The 19,117-nt window shown below is 36.0% G+C and overlaps 1 protein-coding gene and 3 long non-coding RNA genes across 4 annotated transcripts; 1 reads left to right on the top strand and 3 right to left on the bottom strand.

The window, feature by feature from the left end:
- LOC109128198 (uncharacterized) lies at positions 1–1,980 on the bottom strand. The gene is made up of 3 exons (XR_015574572.1): positions 1,843–1,980; positions 349–1,252; positions 1–262 (listed from the first exon to the last, which is right to left on the bottom strand). It is a non-coding gene; the product is annotated as an uncharacterized LOC109128198 (long non-coding RNA).
- A 1,075-nt stretch (positions 1,981–3,055) lies between these two features.
- On the bottom strand, positions 3,056–3,484 carry LOC147931006 (uncharacterized). The gene has a single exon (XM_087477133.1). It carries the CDS (start codon positions 3,482–3,484, stop codon positions 3,056–3,058), a length of 429 nt encoding a protein of 142 aa, XP_087333259.1.
- Positions 3,485–5,927: 2,443 nt separating this feature from the next.
- On the top strand, positions 5,928–7,005 carry LOC104732551 (uncharacterized). The gene is made up of 3 exons (XR_758880.3): positions 5,928–6,240; positions 6,588–6,645; positions 6,714–7,005. It is a non-coding gene; the product is annotated as an uncharacterized LOC104732551 (long non-coding RNA).
- Positions 7,006–7,748: 743 nt separating this feature from the next.
- Positions 7,749–8,381, bottom strand: LOC104732550 (uncharacterized). Its single transcript, XR_758879.3, has 2 exons — positions 8,277–8,381; positions 7,749–8,182 (listed from the first exon to the last, which is right to left on the bottom strand). It is a non-coding gene; the product is annotated as an uncharacterized LOC104732550 (long non-coding RNA).
- Positions 8,382–19,117: the final 10,736 nt, after the last annotated feature.

The raw sequence follows: 19,117 nt of genomic DNA, 5'->3' as shown, positions 1-19,117 counted from the left end.
GAATCAGAAACATTGGATCCAGTCGTATACATCATAGGAGATCCATCAATCTTGTCTTACATTATACAATATTAAATACACTATTACATTATATGATAATGTGGGAAATAAATGATTACATTGTATACTAGCTAATCTAGTGCCGCCTGAACAACTAACTATACATTCTATTAATAATTTTTCCTGCCTAGGCCGTTTTTAATGGTCAAAAGAGCTGAATCATGCGGATTTACTACCAGAACTTGAACATCTATAGTAGCTCCTGATACAGGCCATTAAGAGAATCAGACTGAAGCAAGTGGGAGTTCCAAAATAAGAATAGATACAAGGCTGAAACTAAAAGACGACCTTGGATAAGGGCTGCCTTTAATTGGTTTCTGTCCATATTTACGGCATCAGTATCCATCATTCACAACAATAACCAATGACTGAGTGTGAACCAGTGCACTGTACTTCGGTTTACATATTCTACCTTCCTTCTTCGTATAACAAACTAAACAGAAGGAATATTGATGCAAATGGCTTGTTCTAGATGCATTTAGAATCTTAAACATCGATAAACAAACAATACCTTCTTTTTGATGCAGGATTATTCTGCTTGTGTGTATCCTCCTTTTTGCTACTTGATTGTGAAGTACCAGTTCTCAGTTCAATTGCCAATAATAAAGCAACTGAAACTTGAAGTTTTGTTTGACAATGTGTAAATTCATTTCCTTTAACCAGTTTCTGCTCATATTTACGCCAATTGCACCCGTCTTGCATTACTTTCTCACCGATAAAAGGGTAGTTCCCTTCTGAACCAGACTGCAAAGACAAGCCAGTACTTTCAAGAGTTGTCAATGTTTTTTCTGATCCCTTAGAAGCAATATCTACATCAGGCACCCTTTTGAGGCTCCTTGCAGTGGTACGGTTTTAGATTCTCTTCTTGAAGTTGCTGGCTTTTACAAGCCAAGCCTAGCTCATTGATGATCTTCTTTGACTCGCAGTTTTTAGTTCCAGTTCCAGTGGCCGCTCCAGCCTCTACGTTATCAGTGACAGCATCACCTGTCTTAGTCCCGCTTGCAGAACAGCAGAAGCAGTCATAAGTAGGAAGTCTGCTTATTGCAACCATATCAACCAATTAACTTTATCAGCAGAAAAATGAGTCCAAGTGATCTTAAAGCCAGCAAGAATTGTATTCACTCCACGTCCATTTAGCTGCCAATGACTAGAGCAGCCAAAACAAACAAGAAAATGTTACTTCTAACAACACCTGAAAAAGAAAAACAATAAGAGGAACAATGTAAACCAAACAAGTAGAAACAAGGTTCAAGTACAAGCTCTTCTGCAGAGTGACGGAGAGGACCTCTTAAGAACATAACAGATTGCTTTGAATCGTAATATAACGCAACCAGTGAGAAATGCAAAAAGGTTCTTGCTTTGGAGAGCCTTCACCTTTTACCTCTAACTAAGATAAAAATTCATAGTTGACACAACAAAGGCCTTAAAACGAAAAATGAGTGGGAACTTGTGTGATTGCTCCACCAACAAGCTAAAGACTTGGTGATCCTTAAGTGTAGTATACAGATTCAATCTTCAATCCACAATTATCAACTTTGAATTTTTCTTACTACATACCAATTCTCGAACATTCTGTTTTAGGCGAGTGGTTCTAATTTGTTCTTAGACTTCACTATGCAGGTCCAAAAAAAAAAAAACTATTCCCTCAACCAATGGAGTGAGAATCGCTGGAGTTCTTCTCTCCCTCAAACTCACGAGGAGAAGCACAAAAAAAAAAAAAAAAAAGGATTGACCCAAATTACCAAAACCTAGAATCACACACTTGCCGGAGTTTTTCTTAACCTCAAAAGTATTTAGTAGACGAGAGGGAACTTGAATACTCGCGCGAAGCATCGACATGATTCATCCAACCGAACAAACTTGGAAACGAAGATGATGGCAATGTCGGAATCCGAATACCCTCTCAAGTAGTAATGTCTAATGTGAGAGAAGTGATTTAATTAGGTGCTACGCGGCGCACTGAGGCATATATGTATGCAAGCAAGTCCTACTAAAAAAGGGCAAAAACCCAAAAAAATAGGCTATCTAATTTTTTTTGGCCTTTTAATTCCTCTAGTTATTAAATTTCATAAAAAATACCTGGTTTAATTTTCATTGTCTTTAAAAACCTTTATCTTATTAAATCGGTAGATCCATACTTAAGATATAACGACTATTAATTCTAATGACGGAAATGTAAACCATGGTTAAAATTTAACCCCCACATGTTTAATTAAAGATAACCAATGACACTGTTGCCCTTTTCTTCTTCTCTTCCACAAATCGATTTCGAGTTTAAGATAGATAGAACCCTAGAACCCTAAGATGATCTTTGTTTGATTGTATGACTAATGTGTAATCAATTAATCATGGTTGTGTTATAGGATAATGATGACCCATAGAGCATCCACAATGCACCAAAAAGGTGGAGGACTGCTCAAAGTCAATCTACACCACCTCTTGCTCAAAGTCAATCCACACAGAATCAAGAAGTTCTGCAACATTCAAGTGCTCCAGCTGCAACTAAAAAACTGGTACAGAACGTGCACGTGGACGTCCTCCTGGACGTGGAAATGGCTGTGGCAATGCTCAAGGCAAGTGTCGTGGTAAGGGTCGTGGTAAGAGTCGTGGTAAAGGTCGTGATGATGCTCCAAAGCCGCCTGTGTTTTTTATGTCACCTTGGTCTGATAAGGTGTTTGACGTTTGGCAACCTGAGAGAAATTCAGATTAGTATTAAGACCAGTCTCTACCAGTCTTTTGTGTAACCATAACTTGTAGGATGGTTTCGAGTACGATGATGTCTTTCTTAACATAGGATCCTGATTGTTTTTGGTGGAAGGATCCTTGTATTTTCAAACTATCGGCTACAAATGACATTAGATTTCTTTGGATTTAAGCTTTTTGGATTTCAAGTGTTTTGGATTTCATTCATAAGAGTACAATTACATCCATAGATAAAGATAGGCAAAACAACTTAAAATGCTTCAAACATGAAAGTTACATCCATAGTCGTAACCTACTTCCCCATTGCAAGAATCAACCCAATTACAACAATGAATCCACCCCAAGACAACAACAAGAACTGTCGAAGCATTTTTTCATTAGCTGCCATCACTGAAATTTTGAGCTTCATTTTCTCTTCATCCTCTGTCTTCAGTAAATCGGTGTTGGAACCACTCACCATTTGCTCATTCATTGCCTTGAGAGATTCTTTCAGCTGCTTGATCTCATCTCTCGCCTCTAGTAAGCTCACCTTCTGCCACCCATATGGTGAGTGTTCATCTGCCCAACTGCAGAATCCATGAAAAACACATTTATAGAATCTTCTATCCGGATTGTCATTGGTCCATGACTTCGCAACAATCATAACTCTACCACACGTGCTGCAAAGAGGACCCCAGCTCCGGCTCAAATTCGCATCAAACAGTGAAGTTTGGCTAACCATTGTCTCAAACCAAATCTGATTTCTTGAAATTTTAGGGTTCTAGCTATCTCAAACTCGAAATCGATCTGTGGAAGAGAAGAAGAAGAGGGCAACAGTGTCATTAGTTATCTTTAATTAAACACGTGGGGATTAAATTTTAACCATGGTTTACATTTCCGTCATTAGAGTTAATAGTCGTTATATCTTAAGTATGGATCTGCCGATATTAATAAGATGAACGTTTTTAAAGACAATAGAAATTAAACCAAGTACTTTTTTGGGAAATTTAATAACTAGAGGAATTAAACGGCCAAAAAAAAATTAGATGGTGTATTTTTCGGGTTTTTTCCCATTAAAAAAACCATTCTTATTATTAATACAAGGACTTAGACCCCCTCCCCCCATATCGAGGGAAAATATTTTAGAAAAAAAAATTATACGTTATGAAATTATTTTTATGTAATACAATAATAGAATAGTTTAAATACATAAACATTAAACATAATCTGTTATTAAAAACACAACCATCAAAATGAAAACTTATAACAAAAAATATTATGTAGAATAGATGCAACTTGGCAAAACATATTATTTAAAGTATTAGAAATATAACATATTTTTATGAAGAATTATAGTAAAGAGTTATAATTAAAAAAATCATTATGACAAAATGATCATAACTGAGAATATTGAACTAATGGTTGTAATGAGTAAATATAATTTTCTATTAAATAATTATAATTAAAAATATATGTAATAATGAGTGAAACTGTATCAAAGAAAAATTAAAATTAGAATACATAACTCTTAAAAACAAAATAAAATAAATTTTAAATATTAAAATAGTTTTTAACGAAAAGTTACGATAAATAGACGCAACTGTAAATTCTATATTAAGTTTTATTAAATTTCTATATTATTATAATTATTTCTAAAATTTTAGGTAGATTATAGAATAACATTGAATATTAGATATTAAAATTCAAATTATTTATATTCAATAGAAAACAAAAAATTTCTTTCAACGAACAATGATATGTTAGTTATTAATGAAGAGACAAATATATATAGAGTTCAAAAAATATGACTATATAGATAGACACCTATTAGAATGAAAAGTTGTGATGAAAAAATATAAAAAAATATAGTGAAAAGACACAACTCTACAATGAACAAATACAACTGTTTTTTTTTAAAAAACCATCTTTTTACAAAAAGTACTATGAAAAATCGCAACTGTTGTTCGCATTAATTCAGATTGTTATTATTTTTTTTAAATATTAAAATATTTTTTGAACGAAAAGTTACGATAAATAGATGCAACTGTAAATTCTAGATTAAGTTGTATTAAATTTCTCTATTGATATAATCATTTCTATAATTTTAGTTAGATTATAGAATACCGTTGAATATTAGATATTAATATTCAATTATTTAGATTTAACATAAAATGAGAAATTTGTTTCAACGAACTTGTTAGTTAGTGATGAAGATACAAATATAAAGAGAGTTCAAAAAGCATGACTATTTAAATAGACACATCTATTAGAACAAAAATTTATGATGAAATAATATAGTGAAAAGACACAACAATGAACAGATACAACCGTTTGAATTTAAAAAAAAAAACAAATTGTTAAAAAAATTTACAAAAAGTTACTACGACAAATTGCAACTGTTGTGTTTGCTTTTAAATAGAAGAAATTTTTATTACCATATTCAAAAGTAAAATCCAAAAGCTAACTATATAATCCATCTAACTCTTCGAAAAAAACTCTAGGTATTTTCATTAAATGTATATATATATATATATAATTAACTAAAATTTTTAAATTATATTCATCATTCCAAAAATCTTTTGTTAAATCAAGAATTTAAGGAATTTCTTTACTTTTAAAAGAATGAATGCTAGAGAATAATTTAGAGAGCTGTAAAAACCGTTGAGATTGAAATTTATATTATTTATGTCATGACAAAAAAATAAAACAGTTCAAACAGACAAATATATATAGATTTCAAAAGATACGAATATTCGAATAGACACAACTCTATAATGAACAGTTGCAACTTTACAAAAACACAGTTACAATAAACAATCATAACTTTTTGTAATACACACAATTTAAAATTTTCTACAGATTTTTTTTAAAAATTATCCAAAAGGTACGATTGAAAAAACACAACTTTTGATGGCATTTATTCGAATTGCTATTATATATAGATTACATATAATATTTTTTCATTAACACGAAAGTTATAATGAATATTTTATCATTTAAATTTGAGTTGTAGAGGAAACCCCTAATTTTATCTTAATTTTTGAACTTGAAAATCTATAATTTTCAGAAAAAAAATTAATTAGTAATTTGTATTAAATTAAAGGGCAATTGACAAAAATAGCACCCTTTTAAGTTTTTCTTCCACAACTAGCATACATTTTCCTATTTTCCAAATTTAGCACATAACTTCTAATACTAAAATTATTAATTAAAATATTTAATAAAATTGGGAAACGCGTCGTTGTTATACCACGGCGAACACCGTATATTTATCTCTCTCCCGTAATTACTCCTTCACACCCCCACATCCTCCTCCATCTTCAATTGGCCGATCGATCTGGAACGTTGCCGCTCTATCTCCGCCGTAACCGCCAATTAGCTTAACCTTCCGTTGCCGCTCTATCTCCGCTGTCACCGCCGATTAGCTTAACCTACCGATTAGATCAGAATTCAAAGAAGAGGAGTGGTGTTGGAAATATCAGATAGAAGGCGGCAAAGGTTACATCTTCATCTTATTCGTCTGTATGTATGTTTAGAAGGAATTGGGTGTTAGTTGTGCCGTTATTAGCGCTTCCTAAAGGCGAACGACGAGTGGGGTTATTCAGGATAATAAAACGATATTGTTGTGTATCTAAAAAATGTATTAAAATCTCTCTTTTTCCTTACTAGCTTTTCAATTAGTGGGAAAATGTCAAAGGATGGTGAGAAATATTTGCAGTCGTCTTGTTTGATGCGTGTGTGAAGTTGGTTTCTTTTGTATTTCCAAGTCATGTGTTTTGATAGTGATTAATTATTGGAAATCTCCTTAGTGAACGCCATATGAAGTACTGTCATATTTTCTTTAGGTTATAGCATTATGTGAGAAATTCAAGGAGATCTTAATGGATCAAAGCAAACGTTCAGGTTAGTTCTTTGTCTTGCATATCTCTTTGGTTAATTCTTTCTACTGCTCCTGATAAAACTGAATTCAGGAATTGAGACAAAAAGATGTTAGATGAGAAGGAGCACTTAGTATGGGAGAAGGAGCGCTTAGTACGAGAGAGGAATTGGGATCTCCTTGAAGTCGATCCAAACTATCGTAATTGTTGTTTGTGATGGTAAAGATGGATATATTTATCTTAAGGACTGTCTCGTATCCCAGTTAGCTTCATGTCTAAAATCACTGTTTTTTTTTTCGGTTTTTCTTGTTAATGTTTTTGCCTCAATGTATACTCGAATTAATGGCTTAGATTATTGGCTAGACACAAAGTTATCAGGTTCAAATCCTTAAACCACAAATTTTAGGAAGACTTTCCTAAAACTTTTAGGATGGTTTAGGAAAACCTTCCTAAAACCACATAGTTATTATGTCCATGGGACCTTTGATTTCATGAAGGTTTTCTTGAAATTCAGGATGGTCTTCATAAAAATATTTGGATTTTTTAAGATCAAGATTATGATATATATAAAATAAAATCGCTACCCTCTTTTTACTGGAGTAATCTACTAATATTTGACACAGTGAAACAAAAATTCAAAAAACAAAAGTGTTAAAATCATATTTATTTAAATTTAGGAATGATTCAATAATATTCAGGAAGATTTTTTTTTTGCAATTTAGGATGACTTTCATAAAAATTAGGAAGACACAAAATCAAATCATTACTCATATGTATATATATATGTATATATATATATTATGATGTGCAACAAAATAAAATTTAGGAAGAATATAGGAAGAAATTAGGAAGAATTTATGATGTGCATTCAAAACTCATTTTTATAAAATTTAGGAAGAATTTCATAATGTTTAGGAAAGTGTCTTGAAATTTAGGATGATTTTCCTAAATATTCAGAAATCCCCAAAATTATGATGACTATAACCAAAAGATCATCTACCATTATACTCTGCCTCATTGACACTAATAGCCCACTTTATAACTGATTAACGAGAAGCCAGAGAAGCTGACTATATCAAAACCGATGAAGTCACATATCCTATCACCGAAATTAACGACAAAACCACATCATCCCCCAAAAGATTAGAAATTTTGAATAAAGTTTGCATCTTTTAATTACATGTGAAGTAAGAACTTGAAACCCATTTACATCAACGCTTATCTATTGAATCTTCCTTGTTTTCGCACAAGCCTTAAACATAGACAAAAACGTGAACCGGTTCAACAAACTCATCACTCATTATCTCACATAAAAATGTGATCGCGATTACAACTTTATCTTCATCACTCTCACTGAAACCTTTAATTATAGTATTTCAAGAGAAGCAATTTCATTGTGGCATTTGATTAAAGATGGGAGATACGAAAACACCAGAATGTTTTGTGGTCCGTACAATCTCACTGTAGCTGCGAATCTCACCATCGCTGAGTCCATTTTCATGGTTGTGGAGATGGGGATTCGCAAGGGTGAAACGACGGTGGCATGGCGGTGGATTCGTCATCTGCAGAAATTAATATGAAAAATCTGGTTAATATCAATTGTTGAAGAAGAAGAAGATTTGAGATTGAAATTGAATCTTAGATCAAAAGCTTCACCGAGATCAAAGTGGTAAGATTCCCGTGATTACAATTGTTTCATTTTTTATAATTTAATAATTAGTTTTAAAGAAATATTAATATAATAAAAATGCTACATTTGGAAAATTTATGGATGTGTGCTAGTTTTGGAAAAAAAACCTAGAATAATGCTAATCTAGGGTATTTCTCTAAATTAAATTAAATGAGATTAAAATATGAGTGAGTTACTAGAATATTGCATAAAATCTTCCTTATTACAAAAGTAACATACAATTGTTTGTAATTACTAGACTAACACATTGTACCTATACTACCCCTGAAACTAGTGTTGAGAAAAAACGTAATTACGGCTAATGCCATTAGAAAAAAAAAAAACATTGGAAGTTGGGACTAAGTCTACCGATCCTTTGATGGTAGATTTATACACGTGGACTGATTAAAGGTGTACATCAGATATTTTTGGTACACTTAGTTGTAGTCTTGGTACACTTATCGGTCACTGTAGATAGTACACTTAGTTGTAGTGTTGGTACACTTATCGGTCGACGTACATGAAATCGATTCGTTAGATTAAGTTGGTAGAGGAATTTCCCTTTGATGATAGACTTTTGTTTTAAGCGCGTGTAGCGCCAAACGTAACAGGGTGGGAAGATATTTATAGTAGACTAATGGCCTGTTGCGACAGATTTATGCGACAGCCTTCTCTCCTTACAGATATTTTTGGTATACTTTGTTTGTTTTTTGAAATAGTTTTTGTAGTATTGTGGTAGGCTTCTTGTGCGTGGTAGATTTAGTAAGCAAGATTGACAGCTGTAAAGTCTTACCAGAATAACACGAATTTGTTTGAGCTGGCAAAGACAGTCGAGCGTTGCGATAGACTTATTGTTCTTCCGATCTAAACACCTTTACTGTTCTTCCGATCTATGGTGTTCATGTAATAAAGTTTGTAGCAGATTCATCAATCGTGTTCTGTTTGTCTGCCGGAGCAAACGTCTTTTTCCTACTCAGTTTCTTTAATCTTTGATCTCGGTTCATCCATGGAAGAGCAAGATATCGTATTGGCGTGTGGGAGGTGGAGGGTAGACAAAAAGCGATGGTTGTTTGATGTTGATACTAGGAAAGGGTGCAGGATTATAGTTGCCGATAAAGAAACAAAGTTTGAAGACTTTACTGCTATGGTGTACGATGACTTTGGTTTCTGTGAAAGAACTTCCGCGATAAAGTTGAGTTATATGTTAGATAGATATAAAAAAAGCGGATGTTATATGCCACCGGTGATTGTTTCGAATGGTCGGCAGTTTCAAAACTTTCTCAAACAGCATAGGAGTGAACTCATCCGGCTATGCGTTGAGATCGAAGCTAAATCTGGTGAAACCTTGTTCGACGAAGATAAACCAAAAACCCCAGAACCAACACCTAAGACCCCTGAAGTCGTTGTAGATGATTTCGTAGGCGTGGCAGAGGAAATGGGAGAGAAAGATGATGAGTACGAGAGTCGGAAGGAAGACGGTGAAGATAATGTAGGAAATGATCTAGATGAAGATGAAGCAGATGACGAGGACAACAGTAGATTTGATTACTGTGACGACAGCGATGGTGCAAGTTCAGGGGATGAAGACTATCTGCTGTACTCCAACTTCGCCCCGGATGAAGCAGAGGAATCATTGGACGACGGACCTGGGGGTGGGTCTTGTATAGAGGAAAATGTGTGTAACACAGAATCAAATAACCGTACCCGCAAGACTAACTCTGCAGCTGATGCAATTGAGAAGGAGGTTCGCAAAATAGAAAACGGAGGTGGTGATATTGCTGTGGGGGATAAGTTTGATAGCAAAGAAACGTTGGTGGCAAGGTTGAGGGTGCTGAGTGTATTAGATAAATATGATTACAATGTTCGATATTCAACGCCCGTTTTGTTAATCGTTGAGTGTTGGGTAAAAGGTTGTAAATGGAGAATACGGGCTTCAACCATGGGTGATTCGCCGGTGTTTCATATTCGCAGATATTGTCGTGAACATACTTGCTCTGTTACGGAACGATATGGCCGTAGCCGTAATGCTAAACCACCAATCCTAGGTCAATTATACAAGGATTATGTTGGTGGTGTGGGAAGTTCTGTTGTGCCAAATCTTGTTGGGGATGGGCTCAACCTACGATATGGTGTACAGGTTGGCTACTGGAATACTTTAATATGTTTGTTTTATGGTTGGCTCTGTGAGTGTACTTGTTTATAGGGTGTACAAACAGATCGTAGCTTAAGTTTGTTGAGTTTGTCAGAAATTAGTTGATTCTATGGCCTGCACTGCACATATATATAATTCGATCTAGTTGATATTGTTTAGTGCTGATGTCTTTTACTGACCATTTTCATATAATAGCTTGGCTACTGGAAGGCACATCGTACACTTATAAAGGCGCAGGAGTATGTTAGGGGTACACCTGAAAGTGTATACGCTGAATTACCGGCATATTTATACAGGCTGAGGTCCTCTAATCCGGGGACCCTTACTAGACTGGTCGTTGATACAGAAGACAGATTCAAGTATGTTTTCATTGCGATTGCTGGATGCATTAAGGGTTTCAGGTATATGCGGAAAGTGGTAGTTGTAGATGGAACCTTTTTGAAAGGTGAATTCAAAGGGACTCTTCTGATAGCGACAACACAAGATGGGAATTTTAATATTTTCCCTCTGGCGTATGCGGTTGTTGATACAGAGAACGACGTGTCGTGGGAATGGTTCTTTACTCAATTAAGTAGTGTAATTCCTGATGATGAAGAGCTTGCACTGATATCTGACCGGCATAAATCTATTGGTAAAGCTATCACTAAAGTGTACCCCCTGGCAAGTCGAGGAATCTGCACTTATCATCTTCACAAGAATATTATCCTGAGATTTAGTGAGAGCGAAACATTCCGGCTTGTAAAAAAAGCAGCTGCAGCGTACCGTGTAGTTGATTTCGAAGAAATCTTCCAACAAATTCAAGAAGCGAATCCGCAACTGCATGCTTACTTGGTTCGTGCAGATGTAACCAAGTGGAGCAGGGCGCACTTTCCTGGTGATAGGTACAACTTCACCACGAGCAACATTGCAGAATCGGTAAACAAAGTACTGAATCCTGCCAGAGCCTATGTAGAGTTACTAGAAGCTGTTCGGAATATGTTGACCAGTCAAGGCGTCTAAAGGTTCAAGAAATTGATGAAGATCGATTTGAAGTAAGTGGTGGTAACTCAACGCATGTTGTCAATCTGAGGTATAAGAGGTGTTCATGTAGGCGTTTTGATCTAGAGAGGATGCCATGCGTACATGCTATCGCAGCCGCATATACGGCCAACGTATCAGTTATAAACCTGCACCATCCATACTTCCGCAGAGACAGCCTCTGCAGTGGGTATGCGGAGGCGATAATGCCGATAGATACATCCTGCATCGTTCCTACTGATATTACACCGTCCAGATGTAAACCGCCTTTTGTTAGGAATCCTCCAGGAAGGCCAAAGATGACGAGGAGGAAGTCTTTTATCGAGGTTGCGTTGGAGACGAAGCGGCCCCGCAAACAGCATGCTTGTTCTCAGTGTGAACAGGTTGGCCACAACCGTACAACATGTCCAGCTAATACGTAGTTCATGGGCGACAATAGACGTGTTATCTTTTCTTGGCGTGAGGATAATACTCTTTTTTCCTAAGTGCCAACATAGCTTTTTGTAACATGTTTATGATGGCCCTTTTTAATTTCTAAGCCCACATTTTTGTTTAACTATAATTGTTGGAGAAATTGTTCCCGGCTGTCCTAGATGGGCCTATTACTCGTGTGGGCTTTTTAGAAATCTAAAGCAAACGGTTTTCTGTTTGAATAAGAAGCTTTTTAAAGCGAAATATATCTGTTTGTGGGCTTTATATGGTCCATTAGAGAGGACATAATGCGATGGTTGGATAGTGTTGACATGTTCACTTATCGTAGATAACTATTGTTATGTATGTACATATTTTTCGGAGTACTAAATTTTATATTTTGTTGACAAAACATAACCATATATTATCCATAATCAGCGTAACATTGGGTTCACTCAAAAGTACAAACACACCGGGGGAAAAAAAGTTAATAAATTGCATAGATCTGTGCCGGTTCTTTAAATAAATATGCTAAACTCCCTGAGTTCTCCCTTTCGCCCATCTAGTTCCTTTCTTCTCAAGGTACTGCATTCTCCCCTACGTGCTCCATTATATGTTCTATATAGTAACGTCCAGCGATTTTAGATCTGCGGTAAATATAGAAAGTGTATTAACGTATTTTACAGTAGCAACAAATACAATTAGATATTTTAGTAGGAAAACAAAGAGCTTACATCTCCTTGTGATGTTCCATTCCCTCGAAATCTGGTTTTATATAGAACAGCGAAGAGGCGGTTGTGTTGACGAGGTAAGGAGCACCTTCAGAACATTTACAAAATTAGTTGTATATGGTTTCACAAGGCTGGTTTCCTTATCTGATCTATCAAATCGAACATACCTTCGTAGCTTCCAACCTTCCAGAACCGCAAAATACAAAAGACGGGTTCGGATGTAAAAGTAAGATGACACCCGAGTGCTTCCCAAGCATTTATGAAGCTAGCAGCATAATCATCTAGGGCACGACACTTGAGGGTTTCATTCCTACGATTTTCTCATGTTAATATTGAACGGGCATACGAAAAAACTTTAAATGTAAATGTATTGAAAAGGTAGCACAAATCTCCTTTACCTCCCATTCAGTAGGGTGAGGACAACTTCATTGGCTGCATTTGCCCCCTCGAGCAATCTTCTGTCTTCCACCCCAACTACACACCCACAGACATCTGATTCGGGGTAGACACATACTTTAAATGTTACGACCTATGTATTTTGATATGAAATTGTCTACTAACCTATTTATTTAGTATCAGGCCTAAAAACTAGTGATAATCACAAATATATCAATTAGCAAACATTTGTTAACGTTGTTTCAAACGATTTGTGTAATTGAAAATTGAAGATAAGCGTACCGAATGATATGGGATGGGTAATTCTCCCTCGAGATATATCACCCAAATCTTCGAAACGAAAGTAGTGTTTTTGATTCACCGGTGAGAGCAGGCCCATCATCGACTCATCAGTAAATTTGATTTGGAAAGGATGATGTGTATTCCTCTCCCTAAGTGTTGGCTGGATGACCTTGAAATTCCTAATTTCATACCAATCACCATCATAGATATACTTCCTCATTTTCTTATAGGTCCCTGGTAAAAACACCACCTCGATTGTGTCACCCTACAAATTGCATATCAATTGTGTATAAGACCACTGCGTTGGTTAAAAACTTCGTGCAAATATTTTACAAAGCAAAGTGGACTAACCCGTGTATCAGAAAGGAGCAGAACCCGCTTCCAAAAGAACACAGTAACATACCACGAATTCAAGACCTTCGCTTGGATAATCCAATTCGTTTTTCCTGGTATAAGATAAGCGATGGCATCAACTCTAAACTCCATGGTTTTTTTCTGATAATATCATGTTACTCGTTTCTACCCTGGGTTTGGAAAGGAGAAAGGGTGATGCTATTTAAATAAAACAAAACGTCGCCAGTAGTAGTTCCGTCTTTCTACCGACTCCCCCTCTCTCCTACTCTAATAAGCGCGACTCTTCGCTTTCTTTGTTTTTCTTCGGGTTTATATTTCAAATTTACTTTAATTCGTAGTGTACGTACAGACAACTAATTTACGTTTTGTATGTGGTTTTGTTTTATTTTTATTGTTGATGTATGCTTTCCCCCCCCCCCCCCCCTCCAATGGTTTCTTAATTACGTTATGGCGCCCACCCACTACGACAAAATTGATTCAATGGTTGATATTGTAGAGTTATCCTAGTCACAATTTGGTTTAAACAAACCAAAATTTAATTACCGGTCCAGCAACATTGGAGGCCCAATACGAAAAGATCAAGTATTGTTTACTTTTAAATTATTTTTCTCAGTAAGTCCGATGTAATTTTTAAATTTTTAAATGGGGCCTCAACTCAAACTCTAAAATTGAGGCCTTATTTTTAAGAAAATAAACAACAAATCCATACCGAATGGGCTTACTAAAATTGAGGCCCGATACCTATGTATCATAGAGATGTGTACACATCCGACTTCACCAACCGAATGCACAGTTGTAACAAAACAATACATTTCTCGTACCAAACGTAAGCACCCATGTACCCACACACACTTTGTTGTACATACACAATAGGCAGATATATCAATTGTGTATAGTTCTTTTGCAAGATAGAATAGTTAAAAAAGGAAAGGAACCAACATCAATTGGTACATGCTTAAAAATAACTAGAATCGAAAACAATGGAAACAAAAGGCCGGATTCAGTGCGCGTAAACCCTATGACGTAGATATTAGTACGGCGTTTATTACAGAAGACATTTAGATGAAACGTTTAGGGCGAAACATCTAAAGAGATAATATCACTAAAGGATCTCGGATATAGATTTCGCCAACCACCAAAGGCCGCAATTGTTGCACACCATGTCATAGTCTCGATACTTGAGAGAGTACAGACCATGCTCCAATAAACACAATTTAGCACATTCCGGAGAAGGGATCAAAGGGGCAATCGGATAGATGAATGTATCCTTGTACGTGTTTTCTCGCGCCGTCTGATATCTACCCAGCAACATGAACAACTCCCTGCCCAAAATCCTTGTTTGAGTTGTATTTAGTTGGTAGTGCTATGCAAAAAACAGGTAAAGATAATGACCCGCCATGTCGAGGTTCCCATGTAACATAGAAAAAAACCCACATGCTAGTGTGGCATCATCTTCTGCGGGTACGTTACGAGTTAGAAGTGCAATACCTTCCTCAATGTCGCTTTCCTCGGCAACAACCCGGAGACCTTCGTAATAGATTGCCTTTTTGTTCCTAGCTTCAAGGCATTTTTCGAAGATACGCCGGTGCATCCCTTCCTCTCTTATTCTACGATTTCGATGATGTAATTTTTGGAACCAAGAAGGATGGCAAGTAATGCTGGAGATGTTAGCATCCTTGAGAACTTGAGGCGTAAGCGCTGTTTTGACTCCCCGAGGTCCTGCCTTGACTATTGGAGCTAGGTAGTTCAAACCATCTACTGCGAGAAACCCGAAGATGATAATCAACATCTCATCTGGTAGATGAGGCATTTTTTGAGACGCAGACGCCAGCTTGCTGTGGTTTTTAAGTAGGAACTGCAACTTGTACAGAAGGGTGTTTCAAGAACTCAAAGTTCAGGTTGCACTCAGTAGGACTGGTAATTATAATTTATAGAACGCTAACGAGATACTTATTTCGCTAACACCATACCCGTTCATTGTTGTAATGTGCCGAGACATACGTCACTTACTACTGTTTAATTAAAACTCGCTGAGAAATAAATCACATCACGTTTATGGTAACACGACTTTGGGGGTAGGAGTTGTCACTTCGTCCAACCTACTGCTGTCATGTGTACCCTAAGTAGAGCCTAGCGGAATTTAAGAGAAATAATTGTCTAAGTAGTGTATAACGCATTTGACATCCGTTATTATGGTGGCGCCACGTAGATACGTAATAGAAGAATCTACGTCAGAAACCTTTATTTATATTTAATTTGCATAATAAAAATTGCATGAAGGGAGATAATGCCCGAACTATTCCCTCCCATTCTACGTACACGCAATTTGCAAACTGTAATACGTACAAGGCCTTAAAGTATAAACTTTTGTACATACACTAAACGTACTTACTCTTGAACGTACACTGAAATTTTAAACGTTGTTACTACACTAACATCTTTCAGGTTGTGTACGTCTTAGTATTATATTTAATTGGTTTTGCAATGGGAAGGTACGAGTTATATATGTTACCAATCAAGAAATATTCTGTAGTTTTCGTTTAAAAAAAAAAAAAAAATTTACTGTTGCGGTTTCCAAAACAATCAATTAACCCATGAACCGCATATACTTTACCCAACTACCATATACCCAGCGGTTTAATAAATTCCGCACTGAACAAAGCAATAATTTGATTTTTCTTTTTTATTTAATACTAATACAAGTTAAAAATCAGCACATAATTCGACATAGAGAGAGGTCAAATATAGCCTAAATACGTAGTAATCATTGTTCCATACAAACCATGTGTGAATATATATAGAATGCTAACCAGAAACATATTTAGTTCACACTATGACCAGATTTCGTAACTTAGTAATGATTACAAATACATCATATTAAACGTACTCCTCAAGACACATCACATCCCTCTACTTATTTGTTAAACAACTCTTCTACGTCTTCGCATATACGACTTTTGCGGGTATCAGTTGTCACATCGCAGTTGCCAACTGGTGTCATGTCTGCCACTACGTTAAGCTGAGCGGGTAGTGAATAATCGAGATTGAGATAGTAGATTATACTAGTAGACTTCAAATCCGTAATATGGACATGACATGTGTATACTAATAGGGGATGTGGGGGATCATATATGGTTATGATGTAAATGGGCCTAAAATATTAACGGCCCATTAAGATTCTCAAAACGACACTCCACCTATTTTGTTAGTGGATGTTTTAAAATCTTAATAATTGATGGTTTGATGTCACCTCGCCATCTTGTCTTAAAGTATAAACTTTTGTACGTACACTATACGTACTTACTCTTGAACGTACACTGAAATTTTAAACGTTGTTATTACACTAACATCTTTCAGGATGTGTACGTTGATATATCATGGTTTTTACGGTTTTTAACCATGATATAAGTGTGCTTTTTGAGTCTTTTGATTTGTTTCTAGGTTATTTTTGAGTCTTAACAGGTTATTTAGGAATTTGGCACGAATGGAGCAATATGGAACAATCTTGATCATTTTGGAGCACTTTACCGAAGGAAATCAAGTTGGAGTCGGATCAGAGTACAAGCGTCGATCGACACCACACAAAGGAGCATCGATCGACACTAATGTTTACCCGACGAGAGAACAACAAATTTGGAAGTTTTAGAAATTTGCCCAAAGTCTTCTATAATTGCAACATAAGCCCCTGGACGTATTTTAGGATATATATATATATATATATATATATTGTTTTTGGGTTTTAGAAACCCTTAAGTTATTTTCTAGCAGTTTTTGAGCGAAAGATATTGAGAGCTTTTGGGAGAGAGAGATCTGCTTTGTAGAGAAGAATTCTTGAACTCCCTCTTCTACTTTTTAATATCTATTGCATGTTATTCAGAATTATGATTTGTTCTTCATTAAACATGTCTGAGTAATTTGCTTGTTAGGTTTAGGGTTTTTCATAGGGTTTTTATGATTTATTAGATCTGAGATTTTTAGGGTTCTTAATCTTTTATGATCTTCATCCTTGGTTGTTCTTCACAATAATTCTTGATTGATCACCTAGAATTGTTATCTTAGGGAAATAAATTGATATGAGAATATAATTGTTTTCCTGATTAAACCATTGATGAGCAGAATTGTTTCTTACAAAGAGATTTGAATTAATAATTCTGTGAACTTATCTAAACCTGTTTTTAAAGCTAATTTATTACTTAGAATTTTACAAAGAGATTTGGATTTTCTGGTTTTAAATTTAGATATTATTTGCAGTGAGAACTGATTTAATTTACCAAAAATTTAGAGTTTTAGATCTGATTTTTATTGCTTGAACCTTAATTAATTTATCTGATTTAATATTTCATAATTTCCTGAGAAATTCCCTAGGCTTAGCTCTTTTGATTTTCTGAATTCACAACACTTTTATTTAAATATTTGCATTGCTTTATTTTAATTCAATTTAACTTGTTTAGCGTAATTTACAAAACTTTACAATCTATTGTGTTTGATCTTGAGTCTCTGTGGATTCGACCCCTAAGTACTGCAGTGATCTCTTGTTTGAGAGAGTAGCTCTAGGGATTAATTTGAGCATATCAAATTTTGGCGCCGTTGCCGGGGACTCTCTGATCCACCATTAGATTTAAGTTTTTAATTTCGTTTAAACTTTTCTTTTTATTTTCTACTTACACGTTTTTGTTTTTCTTCTCTTTGGTGTTTCAGGTGCATGCCTCCTAGACCTCATACAAGGAGCAACAAATCTGGTCCTACTGTGAATTTGTCAAACAAAGAGTTGGGAAAACTGGAACGTGAGAACAGAAAGGCAGCTAAATCTCTGAAGATGGTTAATACGATCATTCTGATGCGTGATGAGGCTGGTGTTTTGAGGGATCAAGAGGGCCACTTGCGCAATGAGCAGGGCCAAAAGCTTGATGCAGAAGGGAACGTGATTCCTGAACCTGTTGTCAACGAACAGGCTGTTGTAAACCAGCAAGCTGGTGTCGTTGATAATCCGGATCTGGGTGTCGATCGACACCAACCAGGTGGCATCGATCGACACCCACCTGCAGACGTGCGTGGAGCTGCCAACCACGTACAGAACCCCGTTCGACGATAGGAGAACAACCGGGATCTGATCAGGACCATTGCTGACTACAATCGGGCTAATCTGGTGTATGAGAACCGGTCTGCTATTGTTCCTCCCCCTTTTCAGAGGAATGATTTTGAGTTGAAACCTGCATACTTTCAACTAGTTGGGCAGAGACCTTTCTCTGCTTTGCCCAATGAGAAGCCCTTGGATCACATTGAGCATTTTGAGGATCTGGTGACTAGCATCAAGGCTAATGGGGTAACTGAGGACTACATCTTCTGCAAACTCTTCCCTTACTCACTTGCAGGAGAGGCATCTCAGTGGTTGAAACAGCTGCCTGCTGGATCATTGACAAGCTGGCGTGATGTCAAGGTGGCCTTCCTCAACCACTTCTATGATGATGCAATGTCAGATGAGTTG

The sequence above is a fragment of the Camelina sativa genome, chromosome 12 (genome assembly GCF_030686135.1).
Source record: "Camelina sativa cultivar CO46 ecotype springtype chromosome 12, ASM3068613v1".
Taxonomy (NCBI): Eukaryota; Viridiplantae; Streptophyta; class Magnoliopsida; order Brassicales; family Brassicaceae; genus Camelina; species Camelina sativa.
The sequence above is the reverse complement of the archived record's forward strand: the minus strand, read 5'-3'. Positions and strand labels throughout refer to the sequence as shown.

What these genes read in the sequence shown, in the direction of transcription:
- LOC147931006 (XM_087477133.1), bottom strand. Translation starts at nt 3,484, where the DNA reads ATGGTTAGCCAAACTTCACTGTTTGATGCGAATTTGAGCCGGAGCTGG.